Raw genomic sequence first — 21461 nt, 5'->3', positions numbered from 1 at the left:
GACTTCCACCCTCTTCTGGTGGATGTATGTATATAGAGGAGGTATGACAAAGGTCAGGTATTTAAAAATTCCCCTCTAGTTTTTTTCATTTACACCAGATCCTTGAATCGGGCTGAGAACCTTAAGGTTAGCAGTTTGAAACTACCAGCCACTCCGCAGGAGAAAGATGAGGCTTTCTGCTCCCATAAAGATTTACAGCCTCAGAAACCCTGTACAGGGTCGCTATGGATCGGAACCGACTCGACGGCACTTAACAACAACAACCTCCTTTTAGAGGCTCTTCCCTTTAAATTGTATTATTGTTAGCACAGCAGCAAAAAAGGAAAGAAATCTGTGAAAACTTAGAATAGGGAAATCAAATGCTTCTGATTTGGAGCAGTGAAAAGTTGTGTGGAACTGAGGTCTCCAAGGGAGGACATGGTTAACTTGCTGAAAGCAAACAGAATGGAAACAGTGCCCAGACTTTATGCCCTTCTGGATTTGAAGGCACAATTTTCCAGATTCCTCTTGCATGTTCTTTGATTTTTGTTCTCTAGGTTCAAGTTGCTGGTATGAAATGGGACTTGGGAATTTCCAGAATTTCTCAATCTATTTCATTTCAAAAACACAGCCAGTGATATAAATTTGCAATTTCATCAGAAATGCAATAATAATTCTTTTGGAACTTGCTATAATAGTTCAACTTTCTGTAAATGCCAGAGTTAAATTTTTGTTAACATATCAAAGTTGAGTGTGCCCAAATCAGAGTTAATTTAACCTTGAACTTTCTCATTCTGAATGCATTCTATGTGAACCATATTTGTAGTAAGAATGTGAGAGTCAGACTTTGTCATCCTGCTATTGTTCTCAATTTTTTTCAGAACCAGAAAGGCTAACCCTGGGCTGCCCAGAAGTCATCTTCATCCTCCCAAGGATATCTAGCTTCCTGGTCAGCCACAGCTACCCCACTCAGACCACAGTCCCAAATCCTCCTGTGCGGCTCAGACAGAATTAACAGAGCAGCGGGCTTCTGCCTAGGCCACAGGGCTGAAGTTAGATGTTCTGAGCTCCCCTTTACCCACTTCAGGAAAAATATCCCCTCTCCCTATGCTCCCAGCAACTACACATAAAAGGACTCACTGGTCACAGGTCAGATTCAGGTCCTGGTCAGCTTTCCAAAATCCACACTGATGTTGACATTTCCTCCACAACTGAGTGAGTGACTCTGGACATTGGCCTCAGGGCAAAAAGAGACTTCCAGATTGTAACAGATGGGGTTCAGGTCTAGGGTTGACCTGCCCCCAAACATTTAGCACCCCAGACCTTGTCCCTCAGCCTGGCCTGATGGGGTCTTGTACTGTTGGATCCTATCCCTTGCTCCTGCTGCTGCTTTTGGGGGTGGAGGCCCCTCATCCCAGGAATCAGCCCTGTGAGTCTCCAACCCTAGGACCTGGGTGGCAGAAAAATCTGGAGCAACAAGTACAGGAAGGAGGGGAACTCCAGAGAAGTTAAAAGAAGAGAAATGGGATACAAGGGGAAAGGAGGGAGGGGAAGAGGGAAGTCGAAGGAACCTGGGAGGCAAAAGAACTGGGATGGGTCTGGTTAGAAGTTCAGTGTGTTTTAAGTGTTTAGGGACAGAAACAGGGGCTTTCCTGGGTACCAGGAAACAATAGCTAACGTCCGGTGTTAAGAAAATGGCCCTGGATATTTCAGTGTCGCACTCCTTGAGGTACGATTTCACTGCTGTGACCGAGTCCAGCCTTGGGCAGCCTGCAGTTACAGCCCTCGGCTACCTGGACGGCCAACTCTTCGTCGCCTACGACAGCGAGAGCCGCAGCGCCAAGTCCAGGGGTGGGGAACTGCTCCCGCTGCTGGCAGCCAAGGAGACCGCGTTCCTGGAAGGTCGAGCGCAGGAAGTAGCTTGGGGTCTGAAGACCATCATGGGCTACAATGAGCTCATCGGTGAGTCTTGACTCAGGCATCCGACCCTCATCCTCCTGGATCCCAAGGGCAGGTTGTTTCCCGTCCTCAATTCCCACGTTCCTCCTTTCAATCTCCTGGGCCCTGCGAGCCGCCCCGCACCCTCTGAGAGCCTGGTGATGGTGGTAGTGGTGTGCGGTGGAGTCGGTTCCGACTCATAGCTACCCTGCATAGAGTTTCCGAGCTTGTATATCTTTACGGGAGCCGAAAGCCTCATCTTTGTCCTGAGGAACCGCTGGTAGTTTCTAACTACTGACCGTGAGATTAGGAGCCCGACTCGTAACCACTGCTCACCGAAGCTCCTAGGACCCAGAAACCCTGCCTCTTTCTATCTTTGACAACCCGGGCCTCCAAGACTTCGTTCCCACTCCCTGCTGCCCCAACCCTGCACTTAGGGCTTCTGTTGCTTGACCTCACATCTCATTTCTTTCCTGACAACTAACCTAGGGGTTTGGGGATCGCGGGCCAGGGGCGCTCTCCCTAGGGCCCCATACCCTGCAGTTGAGCCACGGCTGTGAGCTAAGCAACAGCGGTAGGTTCTGGCGCTACAGCTACGACGGGGAGGACTTCACCGCTTATGATCCAGCGACCTGGGCCTGGGGCGCGACACTCCCCGAGCCCGAGAGACGGCGGAGGCAGCTAGTGGTCGGGCGCCGCCTATCAGCAGTGCGCGCCTGGTTGGACCACGAGTGCGTCGCGGCGTTGCGGAGCCTACTGGCTGCGGGACTTGGGGGCCCAGCACCAGTTGGTAAGGAACCTACAAAGCATCATTCCTGAATCACACAGTGGGCAAGTTCTCCCACCCCCAGCCCTTTCCAGTCCCAGATCCAGAGCTAAAAGAGTTTAGGTCTCTGGATTCAGTTGATAATATGGTCCATTAGAAAGCATTACAAGATATAACCAACAAAGCTTATTGCCTAATTTAGCCAATTCCGACTCATAACAACCATATATTACAGAGAAGAACTGCCTTCTGAGACGGTAAATCTTTTCAGAAGCCGACTATTATTGCATCTTTCTGCTGATGGTGGGTTTCAAAGGTCGGTTAGTTAGCAGCAAAGCGCTTTTACTCACTGTGCCATCAGTGACTCCCTTTTAACACAGTACAGAAACCCATTGCCATTTTTGACTCATAGCAACCCTATATAAGGTTTCCGAAACTATAAATCTTTTCCAGAACAGACACTCTCCTCTTTCTCCAGATGCTGGTGGGTTTGAACCTCCAGCCTTGCAGTTAGCAGCCCAATATCTAACCCTCAGCACCACCAGTGTTTTTCATAATATGTATAGTGGAGTGGGAAATAGAATGAAAAAGGGAAGTTTAGGGGAACAGCTGGCAGTTTGTAGTAGGGGGATCAAGTAGGTGACATTTGAATAATGTGTTGAAGAAGATGAGGAGCTGGGCAGTGTTGGTAACTAGGGGAAGAACTTTTAGGGATCACCCAGTGCCCGGGGCTCTGCACTGTGATTAGCACTGAAGATGCCAGGCGGGAATGGAGGTGCATGGACGGTCGCTAAGCTGCTAAGCCTTTCTGCAGGTAGTTGCAGAGACTTGCTTTTCTATATCCTGCTACATTACTACTGCCTGGGGTTTCCTGATGACCCAAGGATTGAAAGATAGGGAACATGCTGGTATGTGGAGGAGGCTGGAAGGAAAGAAGCTGACATGGGGTCCCACCCCGACCCTGTGTCTGTGTCTTTCTTGGATCCAGTGGCCCCCAGGGTTGTGGTGACCCAACAGGAAGATCCTGAGGGCAGCCGCACCCTGCGATGCAGAGCATTTGGCTTTTCACCTGCCAATATCACACTGACCTGGCTGCAAGATGGGAAGGAGCTGACCCTGGATTCAGGACTCAAGGGGACCCGACCTGGGGGCAACAAGACCTACCAGAGCTGGGCAGTTGTGGGAATCCTCCCTGAAGAGGAGCTGAGATACACATGCTTAGTGGAACACACGGCCCTGAAGAGGCCTATCAGCGTGGCTTGGAGTCAGAGGACCAGAAATGAGACTGGTGAATCCAAATCCTGCCCATACTTTGCCCTTCTATTCAACTTCCTTTCTTTTCTCCTAAATGGAGATTTTTAGGAATGTCCTCAGTTGCTCTCTGGCCACTCACATTTCAGCCCTCCTTTGGAAGTCCTTCTTTCCCCAACCTCCTTCATTCCCCTGTACCTTCTGCCACAACCCCAGACTCTGACTCTCTCTTCTACTTTCCAGGGAGCATTGGCTCATTTCCCACTGATGAGCCAGCTCGAGGTGAGTCTGGGCCCTAGCTGAAGTTCAAAGAAGGAAAAGATTCATGGATGAAGGGTTGGAGAAGGAGAACAGGCACAGGGCAGAAGTTGAAAGGTTAAGTGAAGTGACCAAGAAGAATGTTCTGTCTCATCATTTCTCTCACACAGCCCAAAGGAGCCATCTTTCTCCTCCGCCCAGTGATGTGGGAAGAGCAGCAGAAACTGGGAGATATTTCAAGTGAAAGAAAAACAAAGGTGTTTCTTCCCTCTGTCTGCCTGGTTCTTCTTACATTGCTGGCCAATGTTTGTGATCTAAAATACATTGAGTTGTTCACAAACCCCAGATCTGGAGACTCTATGAAGCTGAAAAATATATATATCTATTCATGTCTAAATAGCAAGGAATGATATTAAAGATAGTCTCACATTCATACCTAGACACTTGAAATAAATGATTTCTAGAAAGTGTCAAAGGACTCAAGGGGAAATAACCAACGATTATTTAGTTTAGTTCTTAAAGGCTTTTTTGTTAAATGGCGTCAAGTCGATTCCAACTCACAGCGACACTGCATAAGGTTTCCGAAGAGTGGCTGATGAGTTTGAACTGCTGATCTTGTGGTTCACAGTCCAGTGCTTATCCTACAGCACCACACCAGGAGTCCCTTAAAGGATTTAGGCACTAAATTATGTTGTAGCATTAAAGTCAGAAGAACTTGTTTTCTTTGAGCTTTTATTGATTTTAAACCACACAATATCCCCCTTGCTCTGTTCAAACAACTGCCCCCGGTTTTATGTACATGTTTCTCATGAGCACAATCAAGTGTTCTGGAATTGTTCTAGAATTATTATCTATAATTTTTTATGATCTACACAATCAAATGTTTTTGCATAGTCAATAAAACACAAGTAAACAGCTTTCTGATATTCTCTGCTTTCAGCCAAGATCCAGCTGACCTTCAGAAATAATATTCCTAGTTCCATGTTCTTTTTTAGTCCAGTTTGAATCTATGGCAGTTCCCTGTTGATACATTGCAGAAAACACTTTTGAATCATCTTCATCAAAATTTTGCTTGCATTTGATATTAAATGATATTGTTCAATGATTTTCTTATTCTTTTGGGTTACCTTTCTTTGGAATAGTCACAAATATGGATCTCTTTCTGTCAGTTGGCCAGGTAACTGTCTTCCAAATTTCTTGGCATAGACAAGTGAGTGTTTCCAGTGCTGCATCAGTTTGTTGATACATTTCAATTAGTATTCTGTCAATTCCGGGAGCTTTGTTTTTTCCTAATGCCTTCAGTGCAGCTTGGACTTCTTCCTTCAGTATTATCAGTTCTTGATCATATGCTACTTCCTGAAATGACTACACATCAACCAATTCTTTATGGCACAGTGACTAAGTACTGCTTTCATCTTCTTTTCATGCTTCTTACGTTGTTCAATATTTTGCACGTGGAAGCTTGAATTTTTTTTCTTCAGTTCTTTCAGCTTGCAAGATCCTGAGCACATTCTTTCCTTTTGGTTCTCTGACTCCAGGTCTTCGCACATTTCATTATAGTACTTTACTTTGTGTCCTGAAACTGCCCTTTGAAATTTTCTGTTTAACTCTTTTCTTCATTATTTCTTTCATTTGCTTTAGGTACTCTATATTCAAGAGCAAGTTTCAGAGTCTCTTCTGACAACCACTTTGTTTTTTTCTTTCTTTCCTGTCTTTTTAATGACCTTTTGCTTTCTTCATGAATGATATTCTTAATGTCATCCTACAACTCCTCTGATTTTTGTTCATCAGTATTCATTGTGTCAAATCTGTTCTTGAGGTGGTCTCTAAATTTAGGTGGGATATACTCAATGTAGTATTTTGACTCTCATAGATTTGCTTTGATTTTCTTCTGCTTCAACCTGAACTTGCATATGAATAATTGACGGTCTGTTCCACAGTTAGCCTCTGGCCTTGTTTTGGCTGAAGATATGTTATGCTTAACTCACTGTACCACTAGGGATTGTTGTAATCTCAGTAGCCTTTGGATAATAGGGGTTTTTTGATTCCTCATATTGCACAGCCATCACCATTATCCATTTCCAAATCTTTCTCTTTCTCTCTCTTTTACCCTTCTTTATTTTCCCTTTTAAAATTTGTTCTCATTTGTCCTAGTGAGAAAATAAGCATATATTTACTTCCCTCCAGTATATATATATAACTATATGTATATATATGCATCTATACATTGTTGTTGTTGTTAAGTACATATATACATACACCCCCAAAAAAAACTTCCTGTTTTTCTTTTATTTTCTCCTCCTTTCGCTTTTTAACTGCCTTCCCTGCACCCGAGTTAACATGTTTCTACACTCTACCCAGTGAACAATTCATAGAAGAGCTACAGTGGGTACGGTTGTGTCTGTCTGGACTGCGTGGGCACAAATTCTGTCTCCTTTTGGGTGGGGCAGAAAGAGAACAGACACAAACACACACAAGCAAATCATCCACACCAACAGTAGTGAAAAAAGAAAATATAAAGGAGAAATTTTAAATTAAAAAAACAGGCAGCAACAACAAAATAATATAATATCTAAGAAGAGTAAAATAGAGTTATAGAAAAATAGGGGAAAAAAACAAGAAACCACTAGACAAAACCAGGGAGAGAGATGAAAAGACAAAGAGACTAGAGAGTAACAAAGAAAGATCAAGAGAAAAAAAGCAGAAGAGGAAGAGGTGGGAAAAGAGAAGCAAGAAAAGAGGAAAAATGAAATAAAGCTTGTTGTGAAGTGCCGTCGAGTCGGTTCCAACCCATAGCGACCCTGTATAGGGTTTCTGGGGAGCAGCTGGTGAGCTTGAACCGCTGACCTTGCAGCTCAAACAGCTTTGAGCTACACCAGGACTCTAGAGGTAGAAATGATAAAAAGGAAAGGGAGAGAAGCAAACAAAGAAATACAACAAAAAGAGAAAAAAATAGTGCAAGTGGACTCAGAAGAAAACTCTGAGGGTGCTCCTGTTAATGATAAAAAGGAAAGGAAGAAGAAGGAAACAAAGAAAAACAACAAAAAGAGAAAAAAACAGTGCAAGTGGACTCAGAAGAAAACTCTGGGGGTGCTCCTGTTAATCAAGAAGCTCACATGGTGATTGGCAGCGGGATGAGGTAGCATCATTTCCAGCCCTAAACGGAGTTCCTATAGGCCAAGGCCCTGGTGTAACTATGGGTTAATGCGCCAGACAGCAAAGCCGTTTGAACTGCAAGTTCGGTGGTTCAAGCTCACCAACTGCTCCTCAGTAACCCTATACAGCGTCGCTATGGGTCGGAACCGACTCGACGGCACTTCACAACAACAACAATAGGCCAAGGCCCTGGTGTGGCACTGTAGGATAGCACTGGACTGCTAACCACAGATCAGTGGCTTAAACCCACCCGCTGCTCCTTGGAAACCCTAGACAGGGTCACTATGAGCCAGAACCAACTCCATGGCACTTAAAAAAAAAAAAACAATGCCCTCTAGTTTCCTCCATTTTGTGATGTTTTGCAGATTCATCGTTATTCTTCAATGTTGCATAATATTTCATTATGCGTACATACCCCAGCTTGTTCAACCATTCCTCTGCTGTTGGGCATTGAGACTGTTTCCATCTTTTTGCTATTATGAATAATGCTGCAATGAACATGGATGTGCAAATCTCTATTTGTGTCAAGACTCTTCTTTCTTTCTTTCTTAATGCTTTATTGTGAATTATGTGATAGTTTACATGGGAGAACATTAACTTCACATTCATCCTATTGTATATCATTACATTGCCCTCCATGCGTTACATTACAATCCCCTCCATGCATCATCAAGCAACCAAATGTTACACCATGCAAGCCTGTCCCCTGGTCGTCAGCACACAACCCCTCTCCCTCTCTGTGTCTAAAGTCCCCAGCCACTCCATCTCTCCACGTCATCATCTCTGCCTCCATCTCTGGCGTCATTGTCTCTCTAGGTAGGGTCCTGCACTCCACTCTTCTTCCTTGATGTTCCCAAGGACCTCCGCTCCTGGACTGTAAACTCAACCACTCCCCTCATTTTACTACAAAATGTCCACCTTTACATTGCCAACCATCACAGTCAGTCCTGATAGTAATTATTCACTATTGTACCACATGAGTGCTATCCACATCTCCAATCATCAGCCCCGCCCAGATTGATTGGCTATTACTAAGTTGAGAGTCTACCCTCCTCCAAGCCTTCTGGATCTAGGCTCCCTCTTGAAGCTTGTAAGCCAATCACTTCTTGCCTTTGTGCCCCTCCCCCCCATTTTGGGTAGTCAATGTCCAAGTTGCCCATCCCTGTCTACCCTGTGTATTGAGGGGGTGGGAATGATCCTCGCTGTAAAGATTTGTTCCCTGTTTTGAGCAAATGCATCCATAGGTGTAGGTCAAGTTCATCAAATTGTATCAGATTCCTCTTCTTTCTTCTTGTAGTTGAGCTCTGATCATCCAGTCATTGAAGCCAGGTCAAGTGGATATTATCTGTAAATGTGGGTGCTCTTGTGCATATGACCTCTCCTTTTATCAGCTGGACGCTTCACTCTCCACTCTAGTCCTCTGTGGCCATGTCATTGACTCTGGGCCTAGGAGTCCCCGGGTCTTGCCACACTGCTGGCCAACCAGGTCTTGACCTGGATTCACAGAAGTCTAATGAACATTGTAGGGCTTAGCTCGCCGCTTCATTGCTGTTTTTCCCTCATTTCCCCTTATCGGTGACCAACATAGTCACCGGTCAGAGCACGTGTCTGCTCGTGTATTCCCATTGAGTCTCAGTCTTGGAAGGGGGTAAGACTCTTATTTCTTGAAGATATATACCAAATAGAGAGATTACTAGGTCATTTGGTATTCTATTTTCAACCTTCTGAGAGAGTGTCATATCATTTTCTACAATGGTTGCACCATTTTACAGTCCCACTATCCGTAGGACTGTTGTTAAATGTCATAGAGTCAGTTCCAACTCAGCAACTCTGTACAAGGTTTCCAAGGAGCAGTTGGTGAGCTTGAACTGCCAGTCTTCCCATTCAAACTGACCATGCAGTCCAGCACATTAACCCACAATGCCACACCAGGACTCAGGTCCTCTACTATCCACACCCTCTCCATCATTTGTTGTTTTCTGTTGTTGTTTTAACTCTGCTGCTAATGCTGGAGTAAGATGATTTCTCATTGTTGTTTTGATTTGCATCAGTCCTGGTGTGGCACTGTGGGCTAATGCATCAGACTGCAAAGTCAGTTTGAACTGCAAGGTTGGTGGTTCAAGCTCACCAGCTGCTACTTGGAAACCCTATACAGGGTCACTATGGGTTGGAAACAACTCGACGGCACTTAACAATGACTTATCACCACCTCAATGTCTTCTTTGGTGAAGTTCATGTCCTCTGCCCCTTTTAAATTGGATTATTTGTCTTCTTATTCAAGTGTTGAAATGTTCTATAAATTTTAAACAGTAACCTTGTCTGATATGTCACTGCCAAAATTTTTTTCCCAGTCTGTGTGTTCTCTTATTATTATTTTGATGAAATCATTTGATGCAAATAGTGTCTAATTCTTAGGAAATCTCAGGCATGTCTTTTTTTCTTAAAGCTTTTATTGTGAATTGAGTGAAAGTTTACAAGGCAGATCATCAGCTTCACATCCCATCAATCATATACTTTGTTTCATTACAATGATTATAATCCCCTCCATGTACCATCAGTTAACAGTATTTCTCTCTATTCATTTTGTCTTCTGTAAAGTGTTTTCAGTTATGTTTGATAGTGCATTTATGCCATATATCAGAGGCTCTAAGGTCTTCCCTGTTTTTTGCACTGATGACCTTTGTCGTTCTAGGCTCTATATTTAGGTCTTTAATCCACGTTAATTTTTGTATATGGTGTGATATATGGGTCTTTTTTCATTTTTCTGCAAATGGATTTTCAGTTTTGCCAGCACTATTTATTGAAGAGACCATCTTTTCTCCATTTAATGTGTTTTGGTTCTTTGTTAAAGATCAACCAAGTATAGGTGGATGGATTTACTTTTGGATTCTCAATTCTACTCCATTGATCTATTTTTCTTTTGTTGTACCAGTACCAGGCTGTTTGGATTCCTGAGACTGTGTAGTAAGTTTTGAGATCAGGAATTGAAAGGCCTCCTAGCTTGTTTGTTTTTTAGTAAAGTTTTGCTTATCTGGGTTCTCTTTTGTTTTTATAAAGTTAGTGATTAGATTTTTCCATCTTGTTAAAGAATGTTGGAACCTGGATTGGGATTGCATTATATCTATAGATTGCTTTGGGTAGTGTTAAGATTTCCTAATGACAAGCAAGTTCCAGTTTTGTAAATCTCTTTTGATTTCATATAGTAGTGTAGTGTTTATAATATTCTTTGTGTATAGGTCTATTGTTTCTCTGGTTAGATTTATTCTTTTTTTAAAAAAACTTTGTATTGTGATTTGAGTGAATATTTATAGACAAGATTATCAGTTTGACACTCAACAAATCATACATTTTATTTTATCTCAATGATTTCAATCCCCTCCATGTAACAGCAGTTACCCTGCTTCCTCTGTAAAGTTCCTTTTTACATTCTATCCAGAGCTCAGTGCTCTGGGCCTATCATGGCTTTTCCACAGTGACTTCTAACCAGAAGATGATGAGAAGTTCAGCCTCAGAACAGACAAACACAGGCACACACACACAGGAGTGTGCATGCACTGCTTCACACTCTCTAATACACCACTGATTCCGATGCACTTAACATCAACAACAACTGTTTAAATGCATTCTCCTCTCTGAAAACTTCAATAACATGATCTATTCAAAGTCTTCTTGAGAACCACTCTGACTCATAATGATGTCCCTTGTCTACCATGGCACATAGACAGAATTAGTGCTTATTTGTTGAATACTTGCTATGGGCCTCTAATGTGATCCCTTTCAGAGCAGTCGGTAGTGTCTAATTGAGCAACTCCTTAGAAGAAGAAGAATGGTCTAAGAAATCTTTGTCCTACACCAGGAAGTAACTTCTCCCACTCCCAATTTTGCAAAAGAAACAAAATTTTTAGAAATTAAAAATATAACGATTTGAATGAAAAACACAATGCATATGGACTTTTGCTTTGGGCCATGATGAAGTAACCAGGACTAAATTGGGAGTGGGAGAAGTTACTTCCTGGTGTGTGTGGTTTTCTATATTCTACAGATATTTCTAAGCTTGTCATTTTTTCCTTTATACATAATTATCATGTTTATGATTTTTACTGTCTTGTAATTCTAATAGTGAAGTTATATGAGCTTCTTTTTACCACCTATTGTTTCTTCTGGTTCTAAATCATCTTGTCATTTTTTCCAGTTCTAGTGTGTGGACTCTTAAATTTTGGGGTGGAATGCCTGGGACAGAAGGGTCTTAAAAGTGTTCAGATTCACTATTAACCCCTATGAGAGTGGAGTATGCTCCACCAGGTCTCAAGTAGCCTACTGTCATAGGGGAGACTTCTAGACCATGTATGCCCCCTGACACAGAGGCCCCTTCTCTGCCTTGATGAGAGGACAGAAGACCTAGGAGAGCTGTGTGCTTAGTCCAATAGTCCCTTTGTGCATATCCACACTACTGAATGTTGTTATGGACACTTAAATGTTGTGAGGTTTTTCTCCAACAAAACTGATAAGAAAGACATTTGGAGGATAATGGTTGTTGTTATCCAGTCAGTTCTGACTCACAGCAAGCCTGTACAGGGTTTCCAAGAAGCAGCTGGTGGATTTGAATTGCCAATCTTACAGTTAGAAGATTGTTAACGAGTGTTGATCCTACAGTGTCACACCAGATACTGTTAGGTGCTGTTAAGTTGCTTCCAACTCATAGCTACCCTATGTTAAACAGAAGAAAACACTGCCCAATCCTGCATTATCCTCACAACTGGTGCTATGGAAGATAGTTAAGAGAATTTCATAACTTTGACAGTATAATATTGGCTATTTTCTTCAATGAACTGATAATATTATGGATTGAAGAAATATGTTCTCATTTTTAAGAGATAAATGTTAGCGAGACCTTCAAGTTTTTTCCATAAAAATACTATATGCACAAAAAATATGGAATAATGTTTAAAATTACTGAATATCAGATAACCATTGTACTAGTCTTTGAAACGTTCTGTATCTTTGAAATATTTCACAATAATTTGGAAATCATTTAAAAAGTAATAATATCTTATGACATGGGGAATGTTCCCAGCATAATGATGAATGAAAATTAGACTGCAAGTGTATGTGTGTTTGTAGCACCAGAAGGGACTGGCCGAGAAGACCTGGAAAATTGCCGCATTTGCTAATGGCTGCTCTCTCCCTTATAGATTCCAAGATCCATTTGGTGCTTACTGTGCAGAATACATTCACGATATAAGCAGGTGACCAACAATGAGGACCTGCCCATGCCAATGGAAAATCCTTACAAGGAACCCCTTTAAAATTGCCTCTTGTGTAGATCATAAGAATATTCAGCTTCTGTCCCAGTTTATTCTTCCATTTACTAGATGTATTTCTTCAAGTCATATAATAGGTCTTTGCAGAAAAAAGTCACAAAAGCAATTATGAGGATTCAAAATTTGTGCCAGTTATATACAAGGATGCTGCATATGTCAAAGATCCTCAGATTTGTAACATCAAATATTGGGAATAAATTATATAAGATTATTAACTAATAGGGACACGTGGGTGCCTGGTGGCCCCTGGCTTCTTATTCCAGGCAGTGCTTGAGCTCTGGGATTGCAGCTCAACCAGCTCCTGAATGTCAAAAAGCAGAGAGTCCATTTGATGAATTTCAGGGAAACAGGAACTTTGGGTGATGTAAGCTTTATAGATAAGACCACCTGGGAAAGACTGGCAGAGGAGACGCTGGACTCCCTTGCAGAGTTTTTTGAAGACCTTGCAGACAAACCTAATACATTTGAGGACTATGATGTCTTATTTGGGAATGGTGTTTTACCAATCAAACTGGATGGAGATCTTGGAATCTACAAGCAGAAACCAAACAAGCTCCTTCCAGTGGCCCAAACATTATGGCTAGGCAGAGAAAAACTGTAGTTTCCACCAACTGCTGGCTGTAGAGTTTTCTACAGGTTTAAAAACCAAGCTGGACTTATCATCCATGGCCTATTCCAGAAAAGTAACTTGATACCCAGCTCAATTTTAAAGACATTAAAAACTATCAGTCCAATGCGTCTACTAGCCAAGAAGCACCAGGAAATACCAAAAGCTGAGAGTTCTAAGGAAGATGTTTCTCTAGTGCCTCTGCTTAACTAACTGGTTTGGACTTTTAGCCACCAGAACTATGAGACATTAATATGTTTTTATAAACCACAATAAATAAATAAATAAATAAATAAAAGAATCTCGGAAATTAAAAAATACTTGGAACACACTGAAAATAAAAATTCTATATATCTAGGGAAAAAAAAACAAAAAACTGCCACTGAGCGTCAGTTTTTTTTCCATTCCTGCCTGTAAGGACAGTTGTATTGTGTATAACAACTCTTTGAAAACAATGCCTCCCACTAAAAAAAAAAAGAAAGAAAGATTACCAATAAATTTTCTTTTTAAAAAACAATGTAAAAAAAAAACAAAACAGTATCTGTCAGTGTGTCTAAGAATATTTGTAACAGTGTACCCATGTATGAGTCCATGCATGTAAATGTATTCGTTTGTATGTGAACGAATTCATCTATTAAACAAATACTTTAAAAGTACTATTCAAGGCAATGGAAATACCGTGGTAAACAATCAAAATTCCTAACCTTGGTCTTTGTTGTTGTTGTTGTTAGGTGCCATTGAGTAGGTACAGACTCATAGTGACCCTATGCACAACAGAATGAAACACTGCTCGATCCTGGGCCAACCTCACAATTGTTGCCACACTTGAGCCCATTGATGCTGCCACTTTGCCAATCCATCTCGCTGGGGGTCTTCCTGGTTTTCTCTGACCCTCCACCTTACCAAACATGATATCCTTCTCCAGTGACTGGTCCCTCCTGACAATATGTCCAAAGTATGAGAGTTGAAGTTTGGTCATCCTGGCCTCCAAGGAGCACTCTTGCTGTACTTCTTCCAACACAGATCTGTTGATTCTTTTGGCAAACCCATGGCACTTTCAATATTCACCTCCAACACCATAACTCAAAAGCATCAATTCTTTTATGGTCTTCCTTATTCACTGTACAGCTTTCGCATGCATATGAAGTTATCCACCACTCATCTGTCAGTTTGTCGTACTGTGGTGGCTTGTGAGTTGCTTTGATTCTGGAAGCTATGCCATGGGCATTTTAAATACCAGCAGGGTCACCCATGGTGGACAGGTTTCAGATGAGCTTCCAGATGAAGACAGACTAGGAAGAAGGAGTGACAAACTACTTCCAAATATTTAGTCACTGAAAACCTTATGAATAACAGAGAAACCTTAGTCTTATAAAGCTTATATTTTGGATAGATGTTGTTATGTGCTGTTGTGTCAGTTCTGACTCATAGTGACTCTGTATAGGGTTTCCGAGGAGCAGCTGGTGAACTTAAATGACTGACCTTACAATTCAAACAGATCTTGTGGTCCAGTTATCCTACAGCACCACAGACAGCTAACAATTAAAATAAACACATCTTCAAACAACTGCCCTGAAATATTCTTTGAACTGTAAACCAGAAATAACCTCTAAAGTCTTCAGAAAACCAAACAATAGTTTAGCTTAACTAGTAAAAATCTCTGCCTTGAGACATTTAAGAACTAGCTATCTAGAATCAAAGTGACTAAAGCAACTTGAAAGACTAGATAGGAATTTAGGGGACAGTGAGCGTACGTCAATAGGTGAGGAACAACTCAGATAAAAGAGAGAAAGGGGAGAATGGGTGCATACATCAAGGAGCATAATGTTTTTACAGAAAACAAGTAATAAAATAAATACATTTTTTAATATGCCAGTTAAAAAAGGATGTAAAAAGCAAAATCAGTGTCTGGCTAGAGAGAGGCTGGCAAGGCCACTTCAGGTGGGTCATTCAGGGAGGGTCTCTCAGTACTTTCAATGATGAGAATGCTAGAAAGGGAAATGCCACCTGGGAGACAGATGTTCCACAGGGAGCAGCAGGCGCAAAAGCCCTGAGACTAGAACACCCTAGTGGGAGTCTTGGTGTAGCTCTGTGGGATAAAGCACTGGACCACAAAATCACTTTGAACCACAAGATCGGCAGTTCAAATTCACCAGCTGTTCTTTGGAAACCCTAAACAGGATCGCTATGAGCCGGAACTGACTCTATGACACTTAACAACAACAAAAAAGAGAGTTCTAGAATAACAGAGGAGAGGTCCAAATCTGGGTCCATCACATGATCACATCTGTGTACACTAGACAATAACTGCAAAGGGTCTTGCAAATGAAAGTATTTTCTAATATAACTTAGATTCTGAAAACTTCACTCAAAAGACTCCAAAGATTTTACAGTGGCAAGTCTTACTGCCTCCCCAGACACCAAGTGCCCAGTTCTCCTAGAGATGAGCATGTTACCACTTTCTCAAGGTTCTTCCTTTTAAAAAGTATGTAGGACAAAGTTCAATAGACTTCTGTGAACCTGGGTGAAGACCTGGTTGACCAGCAGTGTGGCAAGACCTGGGGACTCTTGGGCCCAGAGTCAGTGACATAGCCACAGAGGAATAGAGTGGAGAGTGAAGCATCCAGCTGATAAGAAGAGAGGGCATATGCATAAGAACACCCACACTTGCAAATAATACCCACTTATCCTGGCTTCAATGACTGGATGATCAGAGTTCAATCAGAAGTAAAAAAAGAGGAAAAAAAAAAAAAGTATTCTCATACAATTTGATGAACTTGACCTACACCTATGGAAGCAGTAGCTCAAAAGAGGGAACAAATCCTTACAGCAAGAATCATTCCCATCCCCTCCACACAGAGTAGACAGAGATGGGCAACTTGGACATTGGCTACCCAAAATGGGGGGCGGAGGGCTACAAAGGCAAGAAGTGACTGGCTTATAAGCTTTCAAGAGGGAACCTAGATCCAGAGGGCCTGGAGGAAGGTAGAATCTCCAGTGAGTAGTATTCAATCTGTCTAGGCGGGGCTGATGCAATGAAATGCATCAGTCTCTTGTGATACAATAGTGAATAATTGTTATCAGGACTGATTGTGAGGGTTGGAAATGTAAAGGTAGATGTTTTATAGCAAGAAGAGGAGTGATTAACTTTTCAGTCTAGGAGTGGAGGTCCCTAGGACCATCAAGGGAGAAGAGTGGAGAGTGGGATCCTACCCAGAGAAGCAGTGATGCCTGAGATGGAGGCAGAGATGATGATGTGGAGCGATGGAGCAGCTGGAGACTTTAGATCCAGAGAGGGAGACTGACTGTGTGCTGAAGACCTGGGAGGTACGGGGGAAGGATTGCAGAGTCTACCCTTTCGTTGGTTGATGATGCATGGAGGGGATTGTAACCATGGCAATGAGATGATATACGATAGAATGAATGTAAAATTAATGTTCTACCATGTAAACTACCACATAATTCACAATAAAACATTTAAGAAGTAAAAAAAAAGTATGTAGGAGAACAAATGCTATGGTGAATTGGGTGGAAGTGCAGTAAGGAGCTCTGTCAGCAACAACATAGACTACAGGACCAAGCAGGCTCAGGGAATGGTGCCAGACTCTGAACCACATATAAAAGAATATTCAGAAGATTGGAAGGCTTACAGCTAGAGGAATTTGTAGCAGAAGTAAGAAATCCATTGCTTTCTAACTCAAGATGGTCAGCTGCTCCCTGAGTCACCATCTTGGGTGAGACCAAGCAGGGAAAGGATCAGAGCAGCCATGGATGCCTGAAGAACCGCAGAGATAAAGATGTGGACATTCTTTTTTGTGTGTGTTTCTTCACTGGTCTCTCGCTATCTGTACAACTCCATTCTGGTGACTAGAAGGGGGTGCCTGAGTGAGTGAACACCCCACCCTCACCCCCAGAGGGTTCTACTACGCATGTGCACAGATCTCCTTGCAATTTAAAGTGATAGTTTCCACTTTGAACCAAACAGCCACAGCTGGTCCTGAACTGTTTATAACTAGAAAAAAGGCCTGAACGGGGATTGTGGAGTGGGACAGGCAGACTAAAAAGGAAACAGGCAGAAAATTAAATCCTGAGTTACATCACAATGATCAACAGTGACATCTTGAAATTTCTCAGGAAGAAGAGTGAAAAGAGAAGCCCATTTCCTAATCACATCTACCTGGAGGCAATCAGAAAGCATAAAAAAATACCAAAATGCACACCCATCTAAGTATTAAGGCCACAGATAACTCTTGAATATGCCCAAAAAACAGAAGCAGATGACCATATCAGCACCTGTCCAAAAATGAGATAAAGTGACTGAGGCAAATGAGCTGAAAGTAGATCTACACTCCATATTGGAAGATGGGCAGGCTTTGGATTGATGTACGTGGCAGCACCTCCCTGAGTTAAGTCAACAGAAAGAAGAAATGTTAACAAAACAAAACTATATGAACAAACTGAGAGACTCTGGGAGGGCAGTCTATGACCAAAACAAGTACAATGCAAAAGAAGGTGAACACATAGGAACAGAGATCCAGACAATGAGAAGGTCAGGTAGATTACAGGATAAAATAGACTGCACTAAATGGACAGAGAATTCAATGGACCATAAGGCAACCTCAAAGAAAATTTACACTTCACAGCATACCAAGAGAATGAGAATCCAAGAAGAATATGAAAACATTAAAACTATAAGGAAACGCACAAGAAAGAGCACACAAATCATGAATTCAACAGAGAAAGACAAACAGAACAAAGAAGCAGCAACACCACAAAAAAACGAGTATAATGACAACAAATAATCAATACCTATCGATAATTACACGGAACGTAAATGGATTGAATGCACCTGTTAAGAGATGGAGGGAGGCAGAATGGATAAGAAAACAAGATCCTTCAATATGCTGTCTGCAAGAGACGCATTTCACACACAGAGACAGAAACAGATTAAAAGTGAAAGGATGGGAAAAATATACCAAGCTAACTGCAATAAAAAGCGAACAGGAGTGGCAGTGCTAATCTCGGATAAAATAAACTTTAAGGCAAAAGCCAGCATAATAGATAAAGATGGACATTATCTCATGATTAAAGGGACAATTGAACAAAATGAAATAACCATATTAAATATCTATGCTCACAATGAAAGAGTGCCAAAATATATAAAACAAACTCTAATAGATTTGAAGAAAGAAATAGATGAATCCACAATAATAGTGGATGACTTTAATACACCACTTTCAAAAATGGATAGAACAACCAGAAAGAAACTGGACAAAGACACAGAAGGACTAAACAACACAATCAACCAACTGGACTTTATAGATGTATACAGAGCATTCAACCCAACAACTACACAATACACATTCTTTTCAAGTGCACATGGAACATTCTCCAGAATAGAGCAGAAACAAAGGACCCCAGGACCATCAAGGGAAAAGAGCACAAGCAGAATGCGGGACCTTATCCAGAGAAGCAGCAATGCCAGAGATGGAGGCAGAGATGTGGGTATGCAAAGGGGGAGCGGCTGAGGACTCTAGATTCATGGGAAGTGAGGGACTAAGAGCTGGTGGCCAGGAGGCAGACTTGTAGAATGTGCCCTTTGGAGATGTAAATTGTTATATACGCCTGAGTGGTTTTTTGTTTGTTTGTTTGTTTGTTTAAAGCTAAAATGAATAGAGAGAAATACTGTTAACTGATGGTACATGGAGGGGCTTATAATCATTGTAATGAAACAAGGTGTATGATTTGTTGAATGTAAAACTGATGATCTGCCCTGTAAACTTTCACTCAATCCAGAATTAAAACCATATATATATAAAAGTATGTAAATGTTGTTTTTGTCGTTTTGCCAAGAAGGAGCACTGTAAAGGAATAAGGAATAAAAGAAAGTGGGTCTACTTTTCAGTTTCCCAGGATGTAGCTATCAAGATTCTGACAGATGGTCAGCCATACAAGATCAAACAGGCAGCATCTGCCCAGGGATAAAGCTCAGAAGGTGGGAAGGAATAGGAAAGAGGGATGAGGAAGTGGGCAATGTGTTGCTACATTATGGGGATTGCAGTCAATGTCAAAAATCAAAATGGGTATTAACTGTTTAACGGAAAGTCAATTTACTCTGTAAACTGTCACCCAAATCACACACACAAAAGGAGTTTGACAGAGGGATTACAGAGAGCAAATGGAACCACAGATAGGGTGCAGGCCTCCTGAGCTCTCCTTTCTTCCAATTCTTCTTCTATTTCCCTTACACATCCCCAAGCCTGACCCCTGTGGTGTCCAGGGATACCTCCTCAATTAGTTTCCTCTGCCCCAATAAGACCACACCTCTTCCTTTCCCCAGCTGCCAGTCAGAATCCCAGAGAGCAGAGCGCCAGTGTCCCTGCGTGGCCACAGGGCTGAGGAGTGAAGACCTGAGCTCCCTTTTCCTGTCTTCTCAGGTATGATGCAGGACTCCTCTCCAGGGTTTTCTGGGTTCTCACCAGTAGGCACACAAGAGGGCGCCCCAGCTCTGGGTTAGGTTCAGAATGCTAAGTACCCAAAAACCTTCAAGTCAATTGCAACGCATAGGTCACTTGGACATAGTTGTGCTTACTTACTTGGCTTACTTACTGTGTCCCTGTCAGGGATTGTATATTTGAAAAAAAGCTTTGATTCTGTAGGAAGATGCTGTGGGGTTAAGATCAAGACAGACGCCAGTCATACCTAGAAGCAGAATCTTTTGATGTGGTGAAAAACATGTGAACTTGTTCACTACAGATTACTAAGTAAGCACAAGTAAGACTATTCATCTTGCTTAGTGGGGAATCTGACACTGCCTACAGAACACAGCAGAACTGCCCCATAGGGTTTCCAAGGCTGTAAAGTTTCATGGAAGCTGACTGCCACATCTTTCTCCCAGGGTAGGTTTAAACTACCAACCTTTCGGTCTGTTGTCAAGGGCTTAACCACTGAGTCACTAGGACTCTTAGGGTGCTTAAGTGTTTACCCGGATCCACACTGACATAAATGCTTCCTCCTCACTGAGAGACTGTAAAGGAGACCTGGTGGCGCAGGTTAAGTGCTCAGCCAAAAGGTTCGAGTACACCAGCTGTTCTGTGGGAGAAAAAGGTCTGTTTCCCTAAAAAGGATTATATCTTTGGAAACTCTATGGAGCAGTTCTACTCTGTTCTAGAGGGTCACTATGAGTCCCAAGCAACTGGACAACAGTGAGTTTGATTTTTGAGTGACTATGACTCCAGCCCAGGTCAAGAGGAAGCTTCCAAGTCATAACATCCGGTTTCCAGGTCCTAGGTAGATCCCAAAAACATACTGCAAGCCTCAAAATCAAATTCCTGTCTACTGGGATGGAACTTGGACTCTGAGCTCTTATCACTTGTTCTACTGAAGCCTCTGGAAGAGGCCCCTCCTCCCGGGAGTGGCAGCAAGTGTCAGTTGGTGGAGTACACTTCTGCTGATGGGAAGCCCCACCTCATTGACCTGGGCACAGGAATCGGGACCTTCTTAAACAATCACACTGAGTTCCAGTGCTACTATGAAATGAAGGAAAAGGATGTGCTTAAATCTGGGGTCAATAGCAGAAAGTATGTCTGGCTTCATAAGGCCTTGGACACTTCTGAAGTAGACAGAAAAGAAGATGAGGAGGAAGAAGAAGAGGAGGTATCCGACAGCTAGAAAACTAAGAAATGACTCAAACTATTGAGACCATTTCCTTCTTGGAAGACTTTGGGATTAAGAGTGCCTTGGTTCTCTCTGTAACGCCTCTTATTGCCTTAAATCTTTCTTCTGTTGCTGATCAGCTTATGTTCCAATTTAAGAAAACTAATTTATATTTGATTGAACTTTTTCTGTGGCACATCAGCCATGTCCATGCCTGTGGTCATTTTCTTCAGAACATTCTCACCATTTACAACGCATCATGTTAGGTTGTTTTAGTACAAGTGTTAATGACTTTAGTTGGTGCTTTTTAAACTGCTGCCTAGGAAACTGTAAGCCCTTGGTTAAAGGAGGAATTGTGGCTTGTTCCTCTTTGTACAGTTACTTTATTTATATAGTTGGTAGGTCTTGTGGACCAGGTTTTGTTTTTGTTTTGGGGAGCAAAGCCTTGAAGCTTTGGTTACCACCTAAACAGCCTCCAGTATATACCGAAGCTTTGGCCTGGTTGAGTTCTTAAGTCATAGAAGTTGAT

The 21461-nt window shown here is 42.1% G+C and overlaps 1 protein-coding gene across 1 annotated transcript; it reads left to right on the top strand.

The window, feature by feature from the left end:
* Window positions 1–1673: 1673 nt before the first annotated feature.
* Window positions 1674–20947, top strand: LOC102819107 (HLA class I histocompatibility antigen, Cw-17 alpha chain-like). Its single transcript, XM_006875673.1, has 5 exons — window positions 1674–1941; window positions 2444–2707; window positions 3672–3997; window positions 4178–4216; window positions 20663–20947. The coding sequence occupies exons 1-5, from the start codon at window positions 1674–1676 to the stop codon at window positions 20945–20947; spliced, it is 1182 nt and encodes a 393-aa protein (XP_006875735.1).
* The last annotated feature ends 514 nt before the right edge of the window (window positions 20948–21461 follow it).

This window comes from Chrysochloris asiatica, unplaced genomic scaffold (assembly GCF_000296735.1).
Source record: "Chrysochloris asiatica unplaced genomic scaffold, ChrAsi1.0 scaffold00333, whole genome shotgun sequence".
In the NCBI taxonomy this organism is placed as follows: Eukaryota; Metazoa; Chordata; class Mammalia; order Afrosoricida; family Chrysochloridae; genus Chrysochloris; species Chrysochloris asiatica.
This window is presented reverse-complemented; position numbering and strand designations above follow the sequence as displayed.